A 23,406-nucleotide genomic window follows, 5' to 3' on the forward strand; every position below is an offset into this window, starting at 1 on the left:
AAAAATCCTAGCTGTTTTCACCTTACAGTCCTGATTGTCTTTGAGTTGTAAGCTAACCCTTTGTGACTGACACAGGACGGAGGAAGGATAGGCATGAGAAATTCCACACAGCATTGTCCTATAACATGGAAGATGACCACCATCATCTTGTCAGAGCAGGCTCAAACAACAAATTGCTCTTCTTCTGAATTTAGGCAAAATTTATTCTGAACATATAAATTCATTTACCACATACTCTTCCTATTAACACATTTGTACAAATCACCCTTTGACCTACGATATATGCATGAAAAATATTCACACTCTTTCCCTTTTACCTTATGTTGAATAAAATGGACAATGACAAAAAGAAATGAAAAAAACAAGGCTTTCTCACAGCTGTAAAATTCTTCAAAAACCACAAACCTGATTTTTCTTTCCCTTTTGCCTTCTCAACTCTGTGTGCTTACTGGGTTTAGTTTTCCTGTGCAGATTTACAGATAAAAAAAAACACATGCTCTCTACATGAACCATCTAGCGAATATCACACAATTTTATGGATTGACAAAATGTTTCTTCATCCTACACAAGTCTACTGATTATATAAAGTTGGAAATGCAGCAGTGACACCTTCAGGTAAAGGCTCAGAGGGCACCTGAGAACACATTCAGATTGCGTGCTGAGCGCAGCAGTGCACATCAGGAAGCAGCCAGTGACAGTGATGCACATGAGCCTGTATGAAGTCTGCTTCAGCATGACCAACATTTCCATTTGCACAGTATGACATTCAAGTCCTTGTGCACACTTCCAAGTCTCTGAATGTACTTTAATCAGCTAAATTATGTTATGGATGCGGTTATCACTTTTGCCATTAAAAATGTAACTAGTTCCCATTAGCCCTTTATGGCTTATCACTGCATTGATAAAATATGGGCACTGTGTGGAACACGTTTTGGTGCTGCTCAAGGCACTTTGCATGCACAATATTTGTTGTTATCCTAAATGACAGATTCGGCTATAAAGTATACACCAAAAATGTCATACACTTAAATGGAAATTTCATTCATTGTAACTATATTCTAAACAAATAGTCTCCCAGTTAATAGCACAAATTAAATCTTTAAAAAAGATGTAAAAAATCTGTTAAAGGTTCCTATTCCATCGATAACTTTATAAATGCAGACGCATTTCACTTCCATTTTCCTCACTCTGGCTCTTTGGCCGCAAAGCCTTTCCAGTGTGTGCTAGACCCCCACTTTCTGAACCCTGCTCGGGCAGTTCCTGGAAGGACATCAAAGCCAGATCTAAGAAAGTTCAGCAGTAAGAAACAGATTCTGAATATACAGTTCCCAGAAATCTATGCAGCTGCAATCCACCGAAATCTTTAGATCCATTATATGAAATGTGGAAAAAGGTGATTTGTCCCTGACCTTAGTGCTCCAGTGAAGACAATGCACAGTCAGTGCTGTTGCAGGTCTGTTATCATGCTGGTCTTCATGCCCATTATACTCCATGTGCTGGGAGGATAATGGAGGGGAATGTATTGGATCCGAAGGTATTGAACTAATCCGCAAGCCAGCAAGAGAAGGGCTGAGAGATTCTCCTGGACGTCCCAGTCCGAGAGTTCGGGATGGACGGAGGTCTGCGCTCTCCCTGCGGAGTGGTGGGCGTGTCCACGCGGCAGTGCTGCAGGGCTCACACGTTGGTCTCTTTGCGCAGCCTCTCCATGCGCCGCACGTTGCGCTCCACAGCCACCCGGTTGGTGATCTCGTTGGCGCAGCTGGCGGGGAACCAGCCATGCTCTCCGTCCCGGAGCCGCTCGCCATGGTACCAACCTGCGATGGCACAGAGAGGTCAACCGCCTGCCCTCCGTGCCCCTCCCTTCTCCCAGCCCAGCAATGCCCACTGTGCTCTCCCTCTCACTGGTCAGTCTCCTTTACCGCCAGCTCTCCAAATGTTAGTCACAACGTCACTGGACAGTTCAGGGGAGTCGGAATACAAATATGCATGAAGGAACCTAGAAAGCTTAGTAGAGAGAGTCTGCACCAGTGTACCCCCATTTATTTCTGGGCGCTTTTTATACATTAAATGTAAACAATCTACTGTGTTACCAAAATTCATATTGGGTATGAATTAATATTTAAATTCCAGCACAGAATGTAACTTCTGTAGACTGACCTGCTGCTCAACAATGTCAAACTCCTGCAGGGGTCCTATCTAGCTTCATATGGCCACAGAGTTACAACAGGTGACCCCCCTTTCTTTCTTAAGCATGAAGTTTAAAATAAGTTGAACTAAACTGAACGCACCCCCAGCGCCTCCTAGCCCTTACCCTCCTCCTTCTGCAGGACCAGGACCACGTCTGCCTGCTGCAGCCCCAGCTCGTCGGGCTCCTTCGGCATGTAGGCTTTAATCACCTCAAACTGGGGTAGCTCTGAAAGGCGACACACAGGTTCACATCACCGGAATCCCACTCTCGTCCCCAGAACTACACCACAGAGCTTCAGCGTCCTCCTAACACTCACAGACACTCCATTCTCTCCAGCACATGTTGTGTACTGGCCTACACAGATGTATGTTGTTTCTGAAGTACTGCACCCTCCTTAATTCTGCCACTGTCAGTCACTGCTGCATTCTTTCAAGGTAAATAATCAACATACACTTAGTTCTCACTATTTTGAAACTGCTACACAGGAAAGCCCAATATTAAGCAGAAATGCTGATATGGCTATAACCTTCTTCATTCTACATATGTTATTGGGATAGTTATGGAAGACAATCATCAAACTCCAGTTCCCTTTCATTATAGACTGAATCCCCTCAGTCCTAACACTTTCACAATGCAAGAGATTCTCCACACTATCCTGTTTCTATGTGATGAATCAAGACACATGTCCATTCTCTTCATTCTAGCTGGGCTGATCCCAGAGAGGACATGAGGGACGCATTACCTTCTCTGCAGTAAAGCATACCAAAACAAAAATAAACAACCTGGAAACATACATGGAAACATGGAAGATTATTTTAAAAAATCAAATTTTTCAGAACCTTTTGTGCTTTCCAGTTCAGTTTCAAGTTGCTATCCCTGTCCAGGAAAGGCAGGAGATAGTAAAGTGGGCTACATACAGTATATTCTTTTTGTACAAAATGGATTTCTGTAATTTGACCAAGCAGTACCTTCTTTATTAATGTTGTTAGCCTGCTTGTGTCTCCGCAGAGCTGTTACCCAGCGAGCCCGCTCGATCCTGACAAACAAAACAAGAAAACAAGAACAAGAACAGCCGTTTTGCATTTTATCGCACTGGAGAGAAGGGAGGGATGAGAAGTGACCACTAGAGGGAGCCCCAATCTTACTCACAACAGTACTTGTACCATTGCAAGGTTCAGTCAAGAGTTATGACTCAAAGAATCTCAACAGGAAGTAATGCACATGAAAATGCACGTGCCATTTTTCAAAACACTGGTTATTCACACATTCACGTAACTGGGACTCGAACCCACCAGGAGTCTTACAGCTTACTACCCACTACACTGTTTGGTCCCTGAAGATCACAATCAGGGGGAAAATGTATTATACTTCTACAGTTATAATATACCTGGAAACATGTTTTTCTAAGCCTAAAAATGAAAAGACTAGAGCTGGGTGCTGTCTCTAAATAACACCGATGCGGGGTTAAAATCAGGGGGGTAATCCCGTCCTGACAAATTCACGTTCACATTAGAATAATGGTGAGAGAGGTGACTGACTGGCTCTCCGTGACCAGGGCGATCTGCTCTGCACGTCCCTCGCTGTTCTTCTTCATCAGGACCTTCAGCGAGTACAGGGAGGAGCTGCCCGTGAGTTTGACGGTGGGCGAGGTCTGGACCTCGCTCTTGTCCAGGATGTCCACCTCCACGTTCTCCACAGTGGCATAGTCCATCACCACATAGCTCTCCTCACTGCACCCAGAAGGGCATGAAATTAACAGGACAGACAGTTACAGAGACGGAGATTAACTTATTCTAGCAGCATCCTACTTCACCCCAGAGAAAAAGAGCAGAAGAGTCATCGTATCAGAATATCAGACGTTGACCACAATAACAACATATTTATGATTCATGCAAAAAAAATACGGGCAAACTGTCTGCAGTATAGTAAACAAATTAACCCCTCTATGGATTAGGCAGACTGCCCACTGGGAAAAATCAATCTAATGCATATTAAGGTAGACAAGAAACAAGGAGGAAAAACCTGTCACATAATAACTACATAACGTCATGCTGCAGCTCTTACCATAAGCCATTTGCAGATGATGTATATGTACAGTATATAAAAAACAATGTATGAACATTAACAAGCTCTGAAAAATTCAAATTATTAGAAAGCATCTTGAAAAATTCCAAATTCAGCACACCTGGGGTGTCAATGGCATTAGCAGTATAACACTAACGGTTTTTCCACCCTCACCTATTTGGAGGGAAAACACCATGTATGAAACATGATACAAGTTCATAGCAGCTGCAATGGGAGGCAAATGTTAGAAAGCTGTAATGGAAAAGGAAATTCTAGTGCATGTATGGATGGTAGGAGCAGAGAAAGCAATCTCAGATTTCAGGGTGATAGCGCTGGACTGCTTTACCGCGGAGAGCACCAATAAAAGTGTGCTTCCTCTTTCATTTCAGCTCATAAAAACCACAAAGACAATAATCTTTCCAGCACATCAGGATTAACCTGATGTACTCAAAAACAGACAATGAAACCTTTAGGTATAATCTAGGACTCTCAGGCACAGAAGCTCTTAAATGGTTTCCTTCTGCCTAGGATTAAGAGGCTCTGTTCCCTCCCTGTCTACTTGCTATACTGGTCATGTTCGTGTCGTGCAGCTCGGAATGTGAGGTTATGACCTCTCGTAGCAGCCCTGGAATTCAAAATGAAGCTCGGATACAGCCTCCCAGTCCTATGCACTGGAAGAGAGTCTCATCAGAAGGGAGCTTCTTCAAAAACGAAATTCCAACAGTAGAAGACCATGACAACCAGATGAGACCAGGCTCACCTCCTACTTTTACATGGTTGAGCATTATAAAAAAGTCTGAATTCCACCATTCTGAAAATCGATTAATACACTTAACTTTACAATATTCTGTAGAATAAGAAGTGCATAGATGCTTCGGAATACAAGATCATGTCAGAGTTCTTCGGTCATTTGTACTATTAAGTATAAAAATAGTTATGCAAAGTGTTGAGAGTTTTTGATTTTGAGGATAATCTTAATACTTAAATTAAAAAAGGAAACTGGGTACATTTTTACTTCAGCATTCCCTCACACATTCTCAAAAGACCCAGTACAATAAAACAGTCACTAGCAACAACAATTCCTTTTTTTTCATTAAATCTCACTAGCACCCAAACCAAATAAGACTCCTAGTTAGGTGACAAGCTCTTGCGTGGGAAAATGCAGAGGTGGTCACTATGGTATGTTTAGTCTAATGGTGTTCTGAGCACAACAAGTCTAAAACAAGTGTGAAAGACCAGGCTCTACTCACCTGGCCAATACCATTAAATCCATGCACTGCAGCATAATCTAAACTGCATTTTCTTAAATTGTAAACCGCAGATCTGTAGGATGCCCTCGTTTTCTACACTAAAGACCAGTCCTGGACTTTGCCCTCTGAATGTAAAGGCAGCTGTGCTGTATAGCACCTGCAGTGAGCAGAACTGCAGAAGGGAAACTGGGATGGGTGTACTGACCTCTTCTTCCTGGTGACGATAAGCACGTCATTGAAGAGGAACAGGTAGTAGCTCTTGTTGCTGAACGCCTTCCAGAAGATGCTCAGCTCTTCGGTGTAGACAGCCAGCTCTCCTCGCTTCAGAAGCCACCGAGAGGCCGAGATGAGGGGAAAAGGCTGAGGGACACAACAGGCTGGACATCATTTTGAAGCCAGAGTTGAGGACAGGATTCCACTTCCGTTTACCTTGCACGCCTGGCGTATTCCTGACGTACTGATGGGGCAGTTAGGGACACTTTTGGAGAATTTTATAGAAATCTCAGCCATGTGACATACAGAATGCCAATCTGTATTTATCAATTGGAACTGCACAAACACTACCACTTTGCACAAAGTCCTGAACTCAAAAACAATACACAGAAATACTGGGAAATATAAGCTAAGTATCCTGCAGTTTATGTACTACACCAGGGATGTCCATCCCTGTTCCTGGAGAGCTCCAATCCAGCTGGTGTTATGGGTCAGTCTTAAAACATTTGGTTTCATCACTGGAACATGGGATTTGAGCACTTATGTAATTTAGTGATGATATGAAAAGAAAATCCCCAATACCCTGATGTTTTCAAGGACCACACCTGGTCATTACATATCTTAGTTCAACCAATTTATCTGCCAAATTGAGCAAAACGTGTTCCAAGTCTTTACGAGAAGATTTAAGCTTGACCTATAAAATCAGCTCTTCAGAACCATTGTTGGTCTTCACTGTTGTACATGATGTTCAGATCTACATGATACTGTTACTAGTGTTCCAGTAAAAAAAAACCATAATAAAAAAACAATAATATTGATAGTATACGAAGTGGCCAAGATATTAGGAACCATCAAGTCAAAAGTACTGACTCTTTTAATGGCAGGCAAAGTCTTCCTGGATTGAGTTCAATTCTGCACCCTCATCCCAATCTCAGCTGAAAATGAACCTGCCAGAAAGATGGAATAGAAGTTCCAGCCATTCTTCAAATACCCTCAACTGGTTATTTGGTGGGGCTTCCTAGTACTGTGGCTATTAGAAGCATCAGCTCCAGGTCAGCAGCTGGTCTTGTAAAGAATACCTTTATCTTGCCAAACTCCATCTGTTTCTGGATGGTGTACATCTGCTCTGTCCTCTCCATTCTCCTGGCTCCATCATTGCACTGTTTTACCAGCTAAAAAACAGAGAGGCACTGCAATCAGGACACGTCTCCACAACAGCGGTAAATATGGAGGAGAAACTGGACAGACTGCTCTGAAAGGCACCCTCTTAACTGAATAGAGCAATAGAGCGCATTTCTCGAGAATCGATTCTTGATTCTGGATCCTATGTTTTGCCATGTATCTGATATCTATGTACAAAGTACATAAGTAGTTGAAGTTATAGAATGATCCTCAAAGGAAAAAATAATTGATTCCAGGCAACTGTGTGCGATACAAAAAAGCACGTTTCCCTTTAACTCAGATGTTTACAGGACGCAGTGAACTGGACTCTGCCTCTCCATATGGGTTGCATTATGACTGGTATGTGCACCAAAGGAAATAAAGAAACTAGAGGCTTTGGCTGGAAATGCAGAGGAGGCAAACAAAAGAAAGCTAAGAGAATAATCCACTTTTACGGTTTTACTTTTCAAAGCACATTTACAATGAAGGAATGAAATCAACTGTGTGACCCTTTTCACAGTGGACTAGCAGGTAGCTTGAAACAATAGAAAAACTATCTCATTAAAACGTTCTTGCTATACTTGTCAGTGCAGGGTGAACATTTCAGACTTGTGTGCGATAATGCAGATGTTCTAGTTGGAACAAGTTATACACAATATAAATGTCTGGGATAAGGAACATGCAAAATCCTCCTCTGATACCCCTAAATATTACTCATCATCACACACAGATATAATTCCACTGTACAGTATATGACAGAATCTTTTAACACTGAGCATGATGTATTTAATATCAATGAGACACTCCTAGGGTTCCTAGCATTTGCTCCATGGTTACTTCATCACCATGTTAATCTCGATCTCAACAATCTCTGAATGAGAGGACTGCAGTACCTTACTGATGGCCTTCAGGGCCCAGACTGCTGCGCTGTACTCCAGAGTATCAGGAGGGGTCTTCTGGCAGATGGTCTGGGGGGAGGAGAAAGTGGTACCTCTTTATTGGCAGTCAGCTGACTTTTCTAAAGTACTGCAAATATCTCTTGCAGATCTGTTCACCTGACTTTCTTTGCAAATAAAAATGTATTTTTTCCTTTACATTTTATAAACAGTACATTTTAACATGAGATGTAATGGCTCATTTTAGTATACATTGTCTTAAGGTTTTGGAAACACTACATTGCAAAGCCTGCTACAGTCAGGGGGCTCCAATGAAGTTTACTACGGGACAGAGCTCTTCTCTACTTTCTTTAATAAAATTGTTGTTTCGATATGCGAATGAAAAATACAAGTGTGGCAGACTTGTTTTTTTTAACCCATCACAGCATTTCCCCTTTACCAAAAAGGAGGAATGATGACAAATGTATTTAATAACAAACAATAAACCAGAAGAATATAAATCTGTCAGCCAGGCTTCAAACTGCGATGTTTTGTGCAGAGGAAGGGAGCTGTGATAGACATGGGGTCATATTTATCAACTGTTTTCTGATGTGCTATATTTCTGTCATTTAAAAAAAAAGGAATACCACTGTCCAAATATTCAGTTAAATGTTTTTAGAGGGTGAAAAGGGGGCCTAGTTCTGTGACACGATACAGCTTCTTTGTGCCGATATCACCTGGGGGACATTGTGAACAGGTGTAACCCTAATACAATAGAGTATGTCTGACAAACATAACCAGCTCAGAAATAATTCAGCGCAGTCTCTCACATCCATGAGCAGGGGCAGGCGGGTGACTCTCTGCATGGGCAGGATGAGGAAGGAGATCATGGGCAGGCCTCCGCAGTCCTCGCTGACCTCGATCTGCTTCAGGACCTCCTTGAAGGCACTGTTGCTCGAGCTGAGTGTCACACACACAGGCAGAAACCAGGGGATACAAGAGATGGATGATGAAAATGAGCCCTCCTTTAAAAAAGCAATGGTATGTAACATGATGTTATTAAAATAATTCCATCTGTAGGACATACCTAACAAGGCTACAAAGAAAATAAGTTTTGCCCCTTGTTAAGTTACAGGGGCCATTGTATAATTATGCCAGTGATTGAGATCACGTTCTACTGTATAGGAACTGTAAAGAAGGAAGTCAATGATGTGTAAACTGTCTTGTTATAGTAGGTGTAGCTTCTTGTACAATGAAGCAGGAGAGCTCATATCATTAATTCCAAGAACGCTGTTGAAAATGTTCAAGATGAATATACTGTGAAATCAGAGTTTTTGCTTACTGGAAGCTGAAAGCTAGAATCCTGATAGTTGTCGTTTTTCAAAAAAGAATGAAAAGTCTGGGGCCAAATGTTTCCAGCTGATTTGCATTTTGCACACCAAATCTAGCAAATCTAGAAAAAAATAATTCTAGGATTGCAGCTCTGTTGGTTAACATCCAACTGCTTTATTTTGCAATAGCCTATCTACCATCAGATCAATGATTAATTGAACTGCAAGTTTCCTTTGATTCTTTTTAATTGTTCCCCCTATTCTGCTCACAGCAGCTTCTGCAGGGTCCTCTGCTGGTACATCTCGTTGGAGCAGTAGATGATGTAAGGGTTGAAGTAGTTGGCGGCATGGTTCTGCACGATGTCACTGATGTCTCTGATCACTGGGTTTTCCTTGTGTCGCTTTTCCAGGTCCTCAAAGAACCTGAAAATAAAACATGGGTTTAAGGCCGGTGGTGAATTCCTTCCTTGTCTGTCTATCACAGAACAGTGTACAGTCATGATCTGCAATATACAGAACACTTACTGCAAACTGCATTTGCTTTTAGCTATTGTAACCTGACATTGTAAAGCACTTTTATAATAATGCTCAGCATGAAGAGGTGTGACAAAAATAGCACTTAAAAGTGTTAGAGAAATACAATATTATCCAAAGCATTGATGTATAGCACTCCAGAGCTGACAGGGGGGCTTAGTTAGTTTTGTGTTTCTGTTAAGCTTGGGTAATAGACATAGGAATTCTCTCAGTTAGATGTTCATGAGGCACACGCCTTTCAGCCCTGAAAAACTACAAAAACAACTCAAACCCCAAAGATAAATTAAAAGTATTCAACAGCAGGCAAGTGTCGATAAACTTCACTCCTTTGAAAGCCAATAGGTGAAAGAACAGATTCCCTGTGTCCACTGCAGACAACAGCAAAGACATCTGACAAGTGCAGAAGAGTTGCATAAATATAAACAGCTCCCTAGGGTCCAGGTTTTTAATCAACACAGACATTGTCCCAGACACATTTGCATTCGTCTTAAGAAGAAATCGGCACTGCCAAACATCTGCTATTTGTGATGATTTGTGTCGGGGCTCTCTTCAGCTCTCAAAGATGGAACTCTGTTTCTGTTGAATTTGTATTGTGTCAGTTTTTTCCATCACTGTTAGGGGAGGATATAAGAGAAATTTTCTGATGCTGAACCAGTCAAACCATCCCACTCTGCCAGTACCCAGAAATGTGAGATGTTGTCAAGGTTGATCTAACCTCTGTGCCTCTGAGTATTCCAAGCACATAGCAGGACAGGAGCACCAAGGAGCTGTGGTCACTGAGACCCTGACAGAGACAGTGTTACAACCAATTCTTCATCGAGGAATGAGACTGGTCACTGGCCAACCTGCAAATTAATTCACCTCTGTGTGATGGTCAGACACCCAGTGATACATAACAATCAGCAAAGAGTAAGTCCTTACCCTGAGCACATGCAGCTTGGGCCAAACCATAGACATAAAATATGTAACAATGTTAATTAGCAAAAACAATTTCTCCACCATTATGTCACAGTGCCTTGCAAAACCCTGCAGTACAACAAACAACTCAACATACAGACCAATAACAAGACAAGACATGTGGCTGGGAGTGTGTTGTTAATTTCCACTGTTGAGTGTTTATTCATACTGTAGTTCATCAATGTAACGCATTTTATTGAATGAGCATTGCATGTCTAGAAAAAACAGGTTTAGATGCCTGAAGGTCTATAATCCCAGTGAAGACAATGGGTGAAGCAAGCCTTCAGACAACTGTAGCATCAGATTCAATGTGATCAATGCAGCTTCACAAACATTAAACTCTATGCTTTGCGTATGGCTCTACTAAAAACACAGCTGGAAGCTGTAAAGCAGGTTCTGCCATAAACCCCAGTGGAATTTTTATAGGAGACAAAGAGTAATTCACTTAACAATAACTAAAGTACTGAACTTGAAAACAAAACAAGAAAAAAAGCATATTTGCTAGCTGTATCTGAGAAGTTTATTTTTTTGCATCAAAAAGCATTTCCTTCACACACAAAAAAAACTGAGCTAAGAAAGTTTCATTTGGAAGAAAATAATTAGATCAAAACTGGTGTATAGCTACTGCAATATCGAAGTATATGTTAGACTGTTTAATGTAATTGCAACAGCAGTAAACTAACACCCAGACAGCTTAATTTTCTTTTTGTTTGAAGGAGAGAGGGTTGTTTTACTGCTTTACTGTAATATGGTGCAGATTCCTGCTGCAGTGTGATCCTGCTGGGTGTGTCCTGCCTCGTGAGACACTGCTTCAAAGAAATCAAAGACATCAGGTTCATTTTGACTGTATTCAGCCTGGGGTAACAGGCGGGGAACATGCTGAGCCCTGGAAGGAAAGACAAGTGCCCTAAAGAAGCCCAAGCAGGTCTGTGCAAGACTAAAATGTTAATTTAGTTTTCCTTACGTTACACGTTAGTGAAGACAAGAGTAGTACAGCGAAGAAATGCATCACAAAGTGTGGCACCTCCTACAGTGTGGGCAGACGTTTTGCAAGTGCAACATCTCACCCTGCAGTGAGAAGCAGCTTCCTGTTCATGTAACTTTAAGTGCAAGAGTTTATTCTACCGAGTAGAAGAGAAAAGGATTTTGCTTAATCTGACTGTAATTGAATAAACTGTAGGTGAGGGACAGGTACATCCCTGCCAGGATTCAAACCCAGTCCCTGTGGCTCAATCCCTAGACAGTGGTGAACTCAACTGTGCCACTGCCACTGGAGAATTCTACCCAGTCTAGGTTACAGGAGGGTGGCAGCACTTTCTGTAACATGCCCTGCTACATGTGTGTGCCTTTCAGCTCAAGGGAGCCTAACTCCTTCAGGGAAGAAGAAAGACTATCCTCTTTCGAGCCTAACACAATACTGTCCTTGTCCTCAGAACATCTAAACTAATCTGAGAAGGACACTCTTGTACCTGGATTGCCAAGTCTGAGTCGTAATGTATTGATTACTATAACTCTTTCCATTAGTCACTTTCCATTCCTGTGGCTACAAAAAGCAAACAGATGTAAAACATAATCATTAACCATTACATTAATCTGGGGACTATGCTGCATAGATAACACCATTTTGCATTTCCTTACATTCCTTCCATTCAAAACTAAACATCTGTTCCCAGGTTTCCCCTCCTGCAACTATGCTAGATATGACTTCCTTTTTAGATATCATGCCAAAGGCAAGTGACAGCTTCCAAAACACTTTATTTCTAGGCTAAAAAGTTTGTAACGCTTCATATACAACAGTTGACTTTCACATTATGTGGAGGAAATCCAATTGCTGTACATTTTATCTGCAGTTTCAGGAGAGAGAGGGAAAAAAAAGCAAATAATACACACGAGATTCTAAACATAAATCAGACACCTTTGAAATAGTAACATGCAGCGTTAATGTCTTTTTAAGTAGTTTACTTTTGAGCATGTTTCTTTTCAGCCAGAAGTGCCTATTGCATCAGACTGAACCAAGAAAGCAGGCAGCTCTCCTATCGCCAGGAAAAGATCAAACAAGCAGGTACACGTACAGCACATTTGGGAGATAAGTAACCTCAGCCAGCTTCTGATAGCAAAGGAACAAGTTTCATAAGCTTGTTAAGACACAGCCTGCTATTCCTAAGACTAAGGAAGAAAAAGCAAGCACTACAGCATGAGTCAAATTACACTGGACAAAGACAGTAATCAGTTTAATCAACCTTAAATCTCTGTGTTCAACACATTTACTGTGTTGTTAATGCCTCTGGGTGTAGGTAAATATCTGTGGTCATTTAAATTTGGAAAATAAGAAGACCAGCCTTCTGATTAGAAGAATCCTCACTCTAGTGAAATAATTATTTTGATATAAATATAATACCACTCAGTTTATCAAACTTTAACATTAAATTGTCATAACACTTCATGTATCATAATCCCTCTGGAGGTAACTTCTCTGATGACAAAATGCAACCGCTCACTGTCACATTACTGTGCTCTATGCCTTGGATGATTTTCTCTAAACTTACAATGACAATTCCTGTGAAAGCTACTGTGAGTCAATTAATAAAACCTGCTGGATGAACTCACTTCTGCTTTCAACTCTGCAAAAACCCTGCCTGTGGCTTTTGGCTTAATGTGTAACATGATTACCACACAAGTCACGCCAAAGCCTGGGCTGCTTCCACCAGAAGCCTCTTGACAGCTCATGTGTACATGGTTGTGTAATAGCCTCAATTCTGTCCCCATTGGCTGCAGTGGGAAACCTACACCAACCTGTCCAAGAGGAAAGAGCAGAGACGCCAGCCTGCTCCAGCTCTTTCCAGTTTTGACTGAAGCAGGAAAAAAACCCCAAACCAGAAACCGGTTAGAGATACAGTACCTTTGAATTCAATGCTAAGGAGCAACATACGCCTTGCAGGGCAATGCACCCTGAAGGTTCTGTGTGAACGCTTGTGGGACGCACAGAGCCTGCTATACAGACACCCTGCCCCTCCTACCCCCTGGGCAAAGTGCTCACCGCTGGCTGACATCCTGGATGTCGGAGATGTTGGAGAAGAGGTGATGGTGCTCAGTGCTGTTCATGGTCCGGCGTAGCTCCTTGCTCCCCTTGAACAGACGGACCAGGATGCCCAGACTGTGCAGGTAGGAGTATTCGGATGTGATGATCTCGAAGATGGCCTGAAGGATAACAGGATTCAGTAAATACCACAAGAATTAAATCAGACTCCACAGGTGCATCCTGTGGAATTCATCGCATGAATCCGATTTATTGAAATTAGCAGATGATGAACTATGGAAAGTCACCAGGCACAAAACGGAAAAGACACAAACATGGGCATTCTGTTTCCTGGCGTTGTAAATGGCCCGAAGCAGATGGCCATACAGCTGGTCATGCCTGTCACTGATATTTATCCCAAAATCATGGAATTCATGTGGAAAACTGGATAAGCCAGTTTTGATTTTGAGGGGGGGGAGCTCTGAGAAATAGATGAATCAGATAAAGCACAGGAAGCTTGAAGACCACAGGCACAGAGACAGAAAGGCAGGGTGGGCCTCACTGACATTACAAAAGTGAGCTCCAGCTGCAGTAACAAAGCAGCACATCTATAATGAGAACAGATAATCCAAAACTAATTCCACTAAACCACTTTTCTGGACTAAAAGGCTCCCAGTAAACATATCTCAACCATCAGCTTTCAGATACCAATTAAACAACAGAGTAGCACGATGGCTTTTCTTATAAAGCAAGGTCCTGATGTTCTAAAAACCACTGTGCTTTTAGATCTATTATGTAAAACAGTACAAAGTCCTATCAAGTCACACCTCTCCCTGGCAGATTTGCCTTACTAGGTATTTCCTGCTCAGGCATATAGAGAGCTCTGCTTTAGCAGAAACCAGTTGCTACAGGACTCAACAAGTTTTGGTCTGGTGCTCCTCCACATTTCTTCACCCAAGAGAATAAGGCATGCTTTTCTTTACAGTTTAAAAACACACTTATGTTTTAAAAAGGTTGACTAATTTCAAACTCTTTTCTGACCATATTTCATCCTCTTACCTCTTGTCGTTTGCGCTCTTCTGCTGAGATCCTCTGAAGAATACCTTGTTCCTGCACCTAAAAGGAAGGCAGCATGGTAATCTCACTATTAACTCAAAGAGTATTGTACTGAAATGTGCATATTAAAACTGGACATACAAAAATGAAGCATGAGTTAAGTGAAAGTGATATAAAGAGAAGTTTATTATCTGCTTAATGGCTATTTCCACAGTTCGATAAACTCAGAGGATGGTGTTGGTTGAGCAATTCATTACTTTACCAATATATGACACCAAAGTGCCTGCTCATACAAACAGTGACACAAACATTTTATTGGCTTCCGAACCATTATTGAATCCCAGTCTCACAGAGTGATGTTTTCAGTGCTTTTTCTTGCCATAATAAATGATCACATGCACTTCCATGCTGATGATCACTACACTTCCAAATTCAAAGAGTTGAAGAACAAGTATCATTCTCTCCCTCCAGTGTCATTTTCTCTAATTTCCCTAGGAGTCGATGATCAGGTTGGTCCAGTTTCTTTTTTCCCAGAGGACTGTTTATACACTGAGGTGTTCTGGCATGGATCTCCGTCTTTACCTTGGGTAAGATGCAGCTTCTTAAGACTGTCTCTGATTGCACAGTGCAGTGTGAACTGGAAAAGCTATAGTATTACAGCTTCTTGTTCAAACTGACCAAGCCCTCCTAGACCACCTGGTAAAGCTAACCATGTGACAACTGTGACAGAAAAGAGCACAGCGCACTGTCCTCTGCAGTTCTGAGAGTAACCCCAAGCTGTGTAAATTCACGACATTCCAGGCAAACCGCATCAACAACTACAGTGTGTAAACTGAAAGAGGATCCCAGTATTGAAAATAAACAATAATTTATATACTGTAGAGGTAAAAAAGTACGGTCTTTCTTTCACAGCTAAAATTTGCAATCCTACTCAGTCCTTCTATGCACAATAGAAAGGAAATTACCACAAAATCAGACCTAGTGAAGGCTGCTGTATACAAGCCAGCAAAAGTCAGCTACCGAGTACTGGTACTGGTACTGGTACTGTCTGTTACCGCAGTTTGAGAAAGATTGAATGCACAAACACACAAGTGGGATTAAGTTATATAAATGCACAAAACGTATAAACATGTGCTGTTCCGATAATTACTCCGCTTATAAAAACCTGGTATGCATAAAACAAAATAGTCTGTATAGCTCTGACAATTACATTTACAAAAGAAGTGAAAAAATGATGAAGAATATCTGAAACAAAACTAGATCTACCGATTCCATCTGATAAAGATTCTCTAAGATTAAGCTGAAGCTGCAAATAAACCACCAACACAAGTCTACTACTTCTGTGCTCGGCTCTCACTTATCCTGTATTGAACAGAAAAGAGCAATGAAACACTGCACTCTTTCAGGGTTCTGCATCACATGCCTTCTTACATCTACTGCACACTGGTTTTCAACTGAGCACATTAAAAACACTACTGGACCAAACAAGGCTCCGTTAAATAACACAAGACTACATACAGTACAAATACTGCCATCACCAAGCCCCCAATTCTGTTGTGTAACAAACTCCAGAACCTGGAGACATGATGAAATATAGGTTTTTGAGTTCTCTCTGTCCCCCCACATGGCACCACTGCTGCTCCCCAGGGAGGAGAGGAGCAGTCTCTCACCTGTGGCAGCTGGCTCCAGGTGACGTGCGCCGGCCGGTAGCTCTTCACCACGATGCCCTGGTCGGGCTCGGGGTGCTCCAGCTGCACGAAGTCGTCCAGCAGCTCGTCGTCGGTGTTCTGGTTGGTGGAGTGCAGGCCGCGTTCTCGGATCTCCTGGTACAGCCGCGGCTCTGCGGACAGCAGGCGGGTCAGGAAGGAGCAGAAAGCCTCCGAGACGGAGGCCTCGTCCCCGCCGAAGCCCAGGGACAGCTGCAGGGAGCTGGTGGCCAGCGACAGCCGGCGCCATGCCTCGCCCATGGGCCCGCTGCCCCTGGAGTCTCGCTCCACGCGGGGGTGGAAAAGAACAACCCCCCCCCCCCCCCCTCCGTGTGATCACCAGCTCCCTGCCGCCTCGTGCAGGGAGATGACACTCCACTGCAACATCTGACACCTCCCGTCCAGAACCAGTTTCTCATTCAAATCACCCAGTCAGTGACGGCAGGCAGGCTTAAAATATTCCATTGCCAAAGCAGTGCGAGCTCTGCAGCTACTGTATGGTGCCTCAGCTTAACAGCCAGACTGCTCAGCATGTGTGATGATTCATTTGAGGAACACACATCGTGGTAAATATTCCATTTAGAAAATTCCTATTAATATATATGTTTTCCTTTCACAAAATCTGAAATCTCACTGTAATTCATAAATAGTTCTTTAAAATGAAGAATTCTGAGCTGCTCAAAGTCGTGGATTGCGGTTGCACGTGCTCTCTAGTAACTGAGCTTTTAAAGTCCTCCCCGACTCGCTTTAATCGTAATGTTAAAATCCAACAGGAAGCTGACTGGTCAGTGTTGATGTGCCTCCCACCATGACTGTGACATCATCATTGGTGTGAAAGTTCTACAGACAGGGTCTGCTTGGGGCGTGGCGAGCGGATTGGTCCTAAACTGAGTAATATCTGGTTTCTGACAGCCAATCAGAACCACTAGGGTGCTCAACCCTGGCCGTACACAGAACTTCTGCAAGAGTCCAATTCACTAGATAGTGAAAAGGCATCACACAGGCAAAGCAGAGCGATTTACTTGGTTAACTTCTCACTAACACAAAACCCAGTTTCAAAAATTAAACTCCAAGGCAACAGCTGTTCCAGGATTTACTGTGAACTGGTACCCCTGTTCTAACTTCACTGTAAAACCACACAAAATGAGAAATTAACAGGAAAATAATCGCTGAAAGAACCCAAACTAGAAACATAGTAGCCCTTCGATTGTGGAACTGTTACTTGGTGTTCTTATTATGAAAGTGGGGTGTAATGAGAAGAAGGAGGAGATTTGCCCTTATACTCCAAAACGTTCATCAAATCATGGTAAAACCACAGAATATAGAAAATGGTTATGGAATCCTCAATTAGTACCAACATGTCAAATATCATTTGGTGTTTTACAAGTTAACTAAAGTTCTCTCATCTCTCCAAGGACAGCCCACTCGCATGATGCCCACACCCCACCCCTAAAACACAAGGGTCACGTACCATCTTTGAAAGAGCCGCTGTGTTTCGTGTTCCTCTTCCGTCCCAGGGTTCTCTGCATGAAAGACAGCAGCAGCACCAGTTTACCAGTCAGGTATACAAGAGGTTCCATGGCATGGCCACAGCCCAGCTATGAGTAAGTAGCATGCATTATGCCTCTTTTTTTTGGAGATGCATCCATTTTTTTAGAATGTGGAGTTTATTTCCACTTCCTAATCCCCCCCCCCCCCACCCCCTCTCAAAAAAACTAGCTGCTCTCTCAGTTTATAGAAGTGGGGATGTGAGAATGGTAAGCTTTAATTGGCATCAGAATAAAACAGGAAGGAAACCGTCCTGGAAATAAAGCATCATCACTGTATTCTCATGCTATTTAAAATTTTCGCCGTCTCCTCCTCCCATAGTAACAGTGACTTATTGCAAGCAAGAGGGAGAATACGAAGGCTGACTGAGGGGCTTGTGCTGCTTTTAGGGCTTCAAAATTTCAAAAACCACATTTTGGAGTTTTAACTGATGAAGCCAAGCATCAACTTTAATTCCTTTCCTTTGAAATACAGTATGTGCGCACAGCAAAACACATTTAAGCACTTGGGAGCCCTGGAATAGGCCCTGACAGTAAGAATTACTCAAAAATGACTTGAAATATTGTTAAGGACAAAAACGGCTTTCATTTGTATAATTCCAAGGGATTCAAACTTGTTCACACTGAGAAGACCCACTTCATTCATTTCTGAAGTGCTGAGCTCAACCAGGACATTTAAGATAGCAGGGCCGAGCATGTCGAAAGTGGAACATTTCTTAACGTCAGATCCAGCTCGTACAGCACAGTGTCTAACCTCATGTGCCACGGCCTCTGATGGGATCCATGGGCCAGTGTCTCTCACTCCAGGGATGAACAAACAGGACTAGCTTAAAATGCCCAAGTCTTGTATTGCAACTGACAAAAACTAAGGACTAAAGAGTCACCAGTAACCTAACAGCAATGTAACACTGCTGAATTTCTCTACAATTGCTTTATTTCTCTAAGCCATAACCTTTGCCCGCGGTTTTTGCTCTCCCGCACCAGAACGCAAAATTGCGCAACGCAAAGCTCTTGTGATCGGAGTCCTCCAGCTAGCACAGTTTGGGTGACACACCAAGGCAGAGACTCTGACAAAAACAGAGGAGGACAGCACCTCCACATACGCCTGCAAGGGGTTGCATCGTTCATGACCTGTTTCTACATGTGTCCATGACAAACGAGGAAATAAATACATCGTTATGAGAAGGAATTCATACCCTAGGTCCTTATCAGCTCTTAAGAGGAGACAGTTTGCTCCACCTCTGCTACAAAATGGACCATCCAAGAGATACAAAACCCCATGAATGAGAGCTTTCTTTAGAAGGTGTCAGTCCTCTGTCCTGCACACAAGTACAGTCCTTTGTTTCTATATTTAAAACAACCCAGTGCTTTTACCCTGTGCACAGAAAGAAACATGCCACAACAGGCTGCAAGAAACCAGTTTTTTTCCACAACTGTGATTTTTGGTTTTGGTTTGCTATGCCAGTTCAAACAGCTATGGGGTATCCGCAAGCTCTCACTTTGTAGGTTAAGAGCAGTAGCAGCTTCAGAATACAGCTGCAGAGATTTCATAACAGGCTGGACTTTGCAGTTTAAAGAAACCTGATAAAAAAAGGATATTTGTCCAACACACATTTTTTTTCTAGACAGGAAATACACACACAGCAACGGGGAAAACCATTCTCAGGCCTCACCTTGCGGCCAGGGCTGCGGCCAGGGCTGCGGCCGGTGCTTCGCGGGGGCTGGGAGCTGGGCTCTTTCTCCTCCGAGACGGGCTTGAGGGTGGACAGCGTGGCGGGCAGCGTCAGGGCCCCGTTGTCCAGGCTCTTCACGGCAGCCCGGTAAGACTGGTTCCGGCGGTTCCTCGCCAGCGTGCAGTCCTCCTCGTCACTTTCATGGTCGTCCCAGGACGCCTCCAGAGCCGGGGCGGAGGCCCGCTTGTCCTTCGTGGGCTCCGGGGGCACGGGCAGGGTGACGACGGTGGTGTGGTAGCGCACCTTGGTCCGGCTGGCCACGGCCAGGTTCTTAGGGATGATCTGCTGGGTGCCCAGCTTCAGGGCGGCCTTGCTTTCGGTGCTCAGAACAATCTGGGCCTTTGCCGCCTTCTCCTCCTGAGCAGAGGGGGCGCCGGTCACGTGGGGTTGTGGGGGAGAGCCCCGGGACTGGCTGACCCTCTTCACCAGAGGTCCAGATTGGCTGTCCAGCTGCAGATCGGAGGCAAACTGGTTCTCCAACAAGAGGGGAGCCTGATCTCCCACGAAGCCATCAGACCGGCGGTGAGACATACCGCTGTTCGCCCCCTGCCCTGATTTTCTATACATCCTGCCAGACTCGGCACACGGCTTGCTGTACCTCTGGGTCTCTCAGCCAGAAGCGAGCAATAGACTGCTGGTCATACTGCGCGCAGAGACAAAAGCACGCAGGTCAGGTCCCGTGTCTTTTGGGGGGGAAAGATCAAATATGTGTAAGAGACACATTCTGGGCTGCATTCTGAACAGTGAAAGTTACCTGATTTAAGAAACTGGAACAAAATAAAAGTAAAAAGTCCTCTACTTTAAAAAAAAAACCTCAGAGGAATGAAGCCAAATACAGATAAACCAAGGAAAAGCACTCATTCCTTTCTGCTACATGCCATATGCAAACACCCCGTTCCAAAGGTACTAAAAACGAAGAAGAATAAATAAAATGAGGGAGACGCTTTAGTACACATTTCAGAACACTGTATATTCTTTTTAAGCATCTAAAAAACGAGCGAACACTTCCAAAGTCGGATTAAATCGGTAGACTTTGCGCTCCCGTCGCATGACTATCTCGACACCGGCTGCCACACGGGGGGTTTCCCAGTCTGCGCCTCCCTCTCATCGCGAGGAGCTCGTGATGGTTACTAACTCCCACCCACTGACCTGGACACCGTCTGCTCCCCCGCACCCACCGGGGAATACCCCCTCCTCTGTCCTGCTGAACAGGGACAGCCAGGGTAACAAATAGAAAACTACACGCACAGACTGTGCAAGGAACGAGAAATACTAGTATTAAAACAAACGGAACAGTTTTCGGGACAGTGTGTCAGACATCATTTAACATCAGACCGTACCTAGAATCCAAGTGAGTAATCAAATGTTGATAAAATGATTAGGAACCAGTCCGATCTTCTCAGCTGCCCTATCAGGTATACTGTATGTAAGTATACTAAATGTGTGCCCTGAACTTTGTACTGGTCTCGTTATTCCTTCGGTTTAATACCCGATAAAAAAAAATCAAGCCATTGTAATTAAATGGCAAATAGTATTTTAATTAAGAAATGACAGCATTGAAAACAAAGAGAGAAATAAAAAAAGACGATTGACATAACTAAAGACATGATCCCCTAGGAGTGTCCCCCCCCCGTGATTTTGGACACGGACGTCGAGTTTTTCCAGTCTGCTACACCTAGTGTAATCCAACATTCCCCACTGTGCTGCACGTCTTCACACGAGAGGAGAGCTTTCGCTTTTCCACGAACAAAAATATCCTGCAGATTGACTCCAGGTGAAACGCGTTAGTTAACCATTCTCTCAACCTTTACTTGCGTTAATCTTTCTGCAAAGCGGCGTTTTTTTTCCTCTCCGTAAATAAAAACGCACTCACTTTACTCTGCACGCCAATAACATCGGAAAACGACACCAAAAGTCACAAGTCACAAGTAGGGCAGAAAAACAGCGCAACCCACAAAAAAGATCTGACCCGTAAACTGTCAATCGTTTAACCGTCATTTGCAGTTTGTCGGATGTCGAGTTTATTTACCTTTTTTCTATGCAACTCGGTCCAGCGGGTCTCGCCTCCTTTTGCGATGCGTCCAAAAGTTGGTGTTTTCATTAAAAACAAGGCGAGTCGGCGCTGCTTTCGTGCTTCGCCAACTTCCCATCTGCTTCCCTGAGACTGTCCGTCAGACTGCTCCGGTGACGTCACTCCAGGTGTGCCTCGGCCGACCTGCCTACCTGTTACTGTAAATATTACCCCTAGCCAGTGTCCTGTCACAGAGTAAACAGTTTGCAGGCTAAAAGGGCGCAGCCTTGATTCTTGCAAGTGCACGCAAAGTATCTTATCTACTGGATCTCAGTAAGGCACTTGACTAATATTATTCAGCGAATTAACGTCCTTTTGAGGCACAGGCGGTGTTAGATTTATCTGGGATTCTTGAACCACGGTTGACTTCAGCGATAAAATTGACTTCTAAAACAATACATTATTTTCCAAGAGGGGTTTATTTCGTGAAACCGTGTGGTTCCGTTGCCTGCATGTGGATCTGTGTATTTAGCACAACGTTCATAAAGGCAAGTGCGATTTATTCGCAGTTTTGCTATGCTGAACGCAAGTCGGTTCTGTACCGGAATCTTGACCATCACGCTGAACCCCAGTCTTTCTAAAGGGTGATGTTGATATGATTCAAAAATAGTTCATATTTATAGGCATGAGTGGTTGATGTGATACCTGGTTCACCGTTTGTAACTGACATACGTTATATTAAATTGCAATCCTAAAAATTGGGTGCATGTATTACACTTTTAGTACTGTATCTAAAAAGGTGTATATAATTCCTAAATCGCCCTCGATGTTGTAGGTATAGCAGTGACAACCTGTCATGCAGGTAATATTAGTTTCTATATACTAGAATACACGTTAATACACGTTCCCAATAACTATAAACAATATTTACCGAAGCTTATGTGATATTGTATGAGTGGCGTGCTCATTCGTTTGTGAGCGTACTGTATATGCGAAGTTATTTTTAGCTTTGCTTTATTAAAGAATGTGCGCCCTCTGTTGTTTGGTCTCTGTATGGACATACTGAGAGAAAAGTCGAGACTTGGGCAAGCTGTACAGTATCTCCAGTCCCAGTCTGTCTTGTAAAGACGGTAGATTGAAGTATAATAATTGAAGGAACATAGCTGACCTCTGGAATTGTATTTTGAAACCTGGTGTTAAGAAAAACTCATTTTGTACCTGTACAAACCTGTTTGATAGGTGAAAAAACTAATCTTTATTAAAAAAAAACTCTTAGGTATATCCCAACATCTTGTTTTAACTGTGACAAAAATAATGTACAAAAATATACACAGCAGAATGAGGCTGAAATTTAGTGCATTACAACACTTGTGACAGTCTTCATTATCACTCAAGTCCTGGTTTCAGCATAAAGGAAAATCTTACACTGAAAGTGGAATTTATCATTACTTTTTTGTTGAACTTCATTTAGCTACTGTGTGCCTCAACACTAATAGACAATGTGTGACTGGCCTGTTAAGAGAAAAAGGCTCCTAAAGGTTTAACCTATTGAATAGTTTAAGGTGTAGCTCAGTGAATAATGAAGGAGAGGAGTTCTGAACAAAACTGAGAAAAATAAACTGTATTCAGATTACTTTAGCCAAATAATATTTTAGTTTTAATCCGGAACATATGGTATAAAGAAAAACAGGCCCTGCGTATTCAAATGTCCATGTCTGATGATTGTTTTCTTGTCTAGTTGTTACTTTGGACCAATAGCATGTT

General features: G+C 42.9%; 1 protein-coding gene across 1 annotated transcript; it reads right to left on the reverse strand.

Moving 5' to 3' along the window:
• Positions 1 to 188: 188 nt before the first annotated feature.
• Positions 189 to 21,876, reverse strand: arhgef16 (Rho guanine nucleotide exchange factor 16). Its single transcript, XM_088937981.1, has 15 exons — positions 21,661 to 21,876; positions 19,572 to 20,314; positions 17,823 to 17,874; positions 16,316 to 16,485; positions 14,649 to 14,705; positions 13,611 to 13,771; positions 9,353 to 9,505; positions 8,582 to 8,711; positions 7,770 to 7,844; positions 6,795 to 6,887; positions 5,708 to 5,862; positions 3,727 to 3,918; positions 3,157 to 3,224; positions 2,312 to 2,413; positions 189 to 1,814 (listed from the first exon to the last, which is right to left on the reverse strand). Exons 2-15 carry the CDS (start codon positions 20,196 to 20,198, stop codon positions 1,675 to 1,677), a joined length of 2,175 nt encoding a protein of 724 aa, XP_088794107.1. The 5' UTR covers positions 20,199 to 20,314; positions 21,661 to 21,876; the 3' UTR covers positions 189 to 1,674.
• Between the last annotated feature and the right edge of the window lie 1,530 nt (positions 21,877 to 23,406).

The sequence above is a fragment of the Atractosteus spatula genome, chromosome 20 (assembly GCF_055471065.1).
Source record: "Atractosteus spatula isolate fAtrSpa1 chromosome 20, fAtrSpa1.hap1, whole genome shotgun sequence".
In the NCBI taxonomy this organism is placed as follows: domain Eukaryota; kingdom Metazoa; phylum Chordata; class Actinopteri; order Semionotiformes; family Lepisosteidae; genus Atractosteus; species Atractosteus spatula.

Bases quoted from the DNA above. Each gene is read 5' to 3' on its own strand.
- arhgef16 (XM_088937981.1), bottom strand. From the start codon at position 20,198: ATGTATAGAAAATCAGGGCAGGGGGCGAACAGCGGTATGTCTCACCGC. The intron at 13,772-14,648 runs GTAAGAGGATGA...GTTATCCTTCAG, and splicing joins AAGAGCGCAAACGACAAGAG to GCCATCTTCGAGATCATCAC. The intron at 6,888-7,769 runs GTACTGCAGTCC...TCTGTTTTTTAG, and splicing joins CCCTGAAGGCCATCAGTAAG to CTGGTAAAACAGTGCAATGA.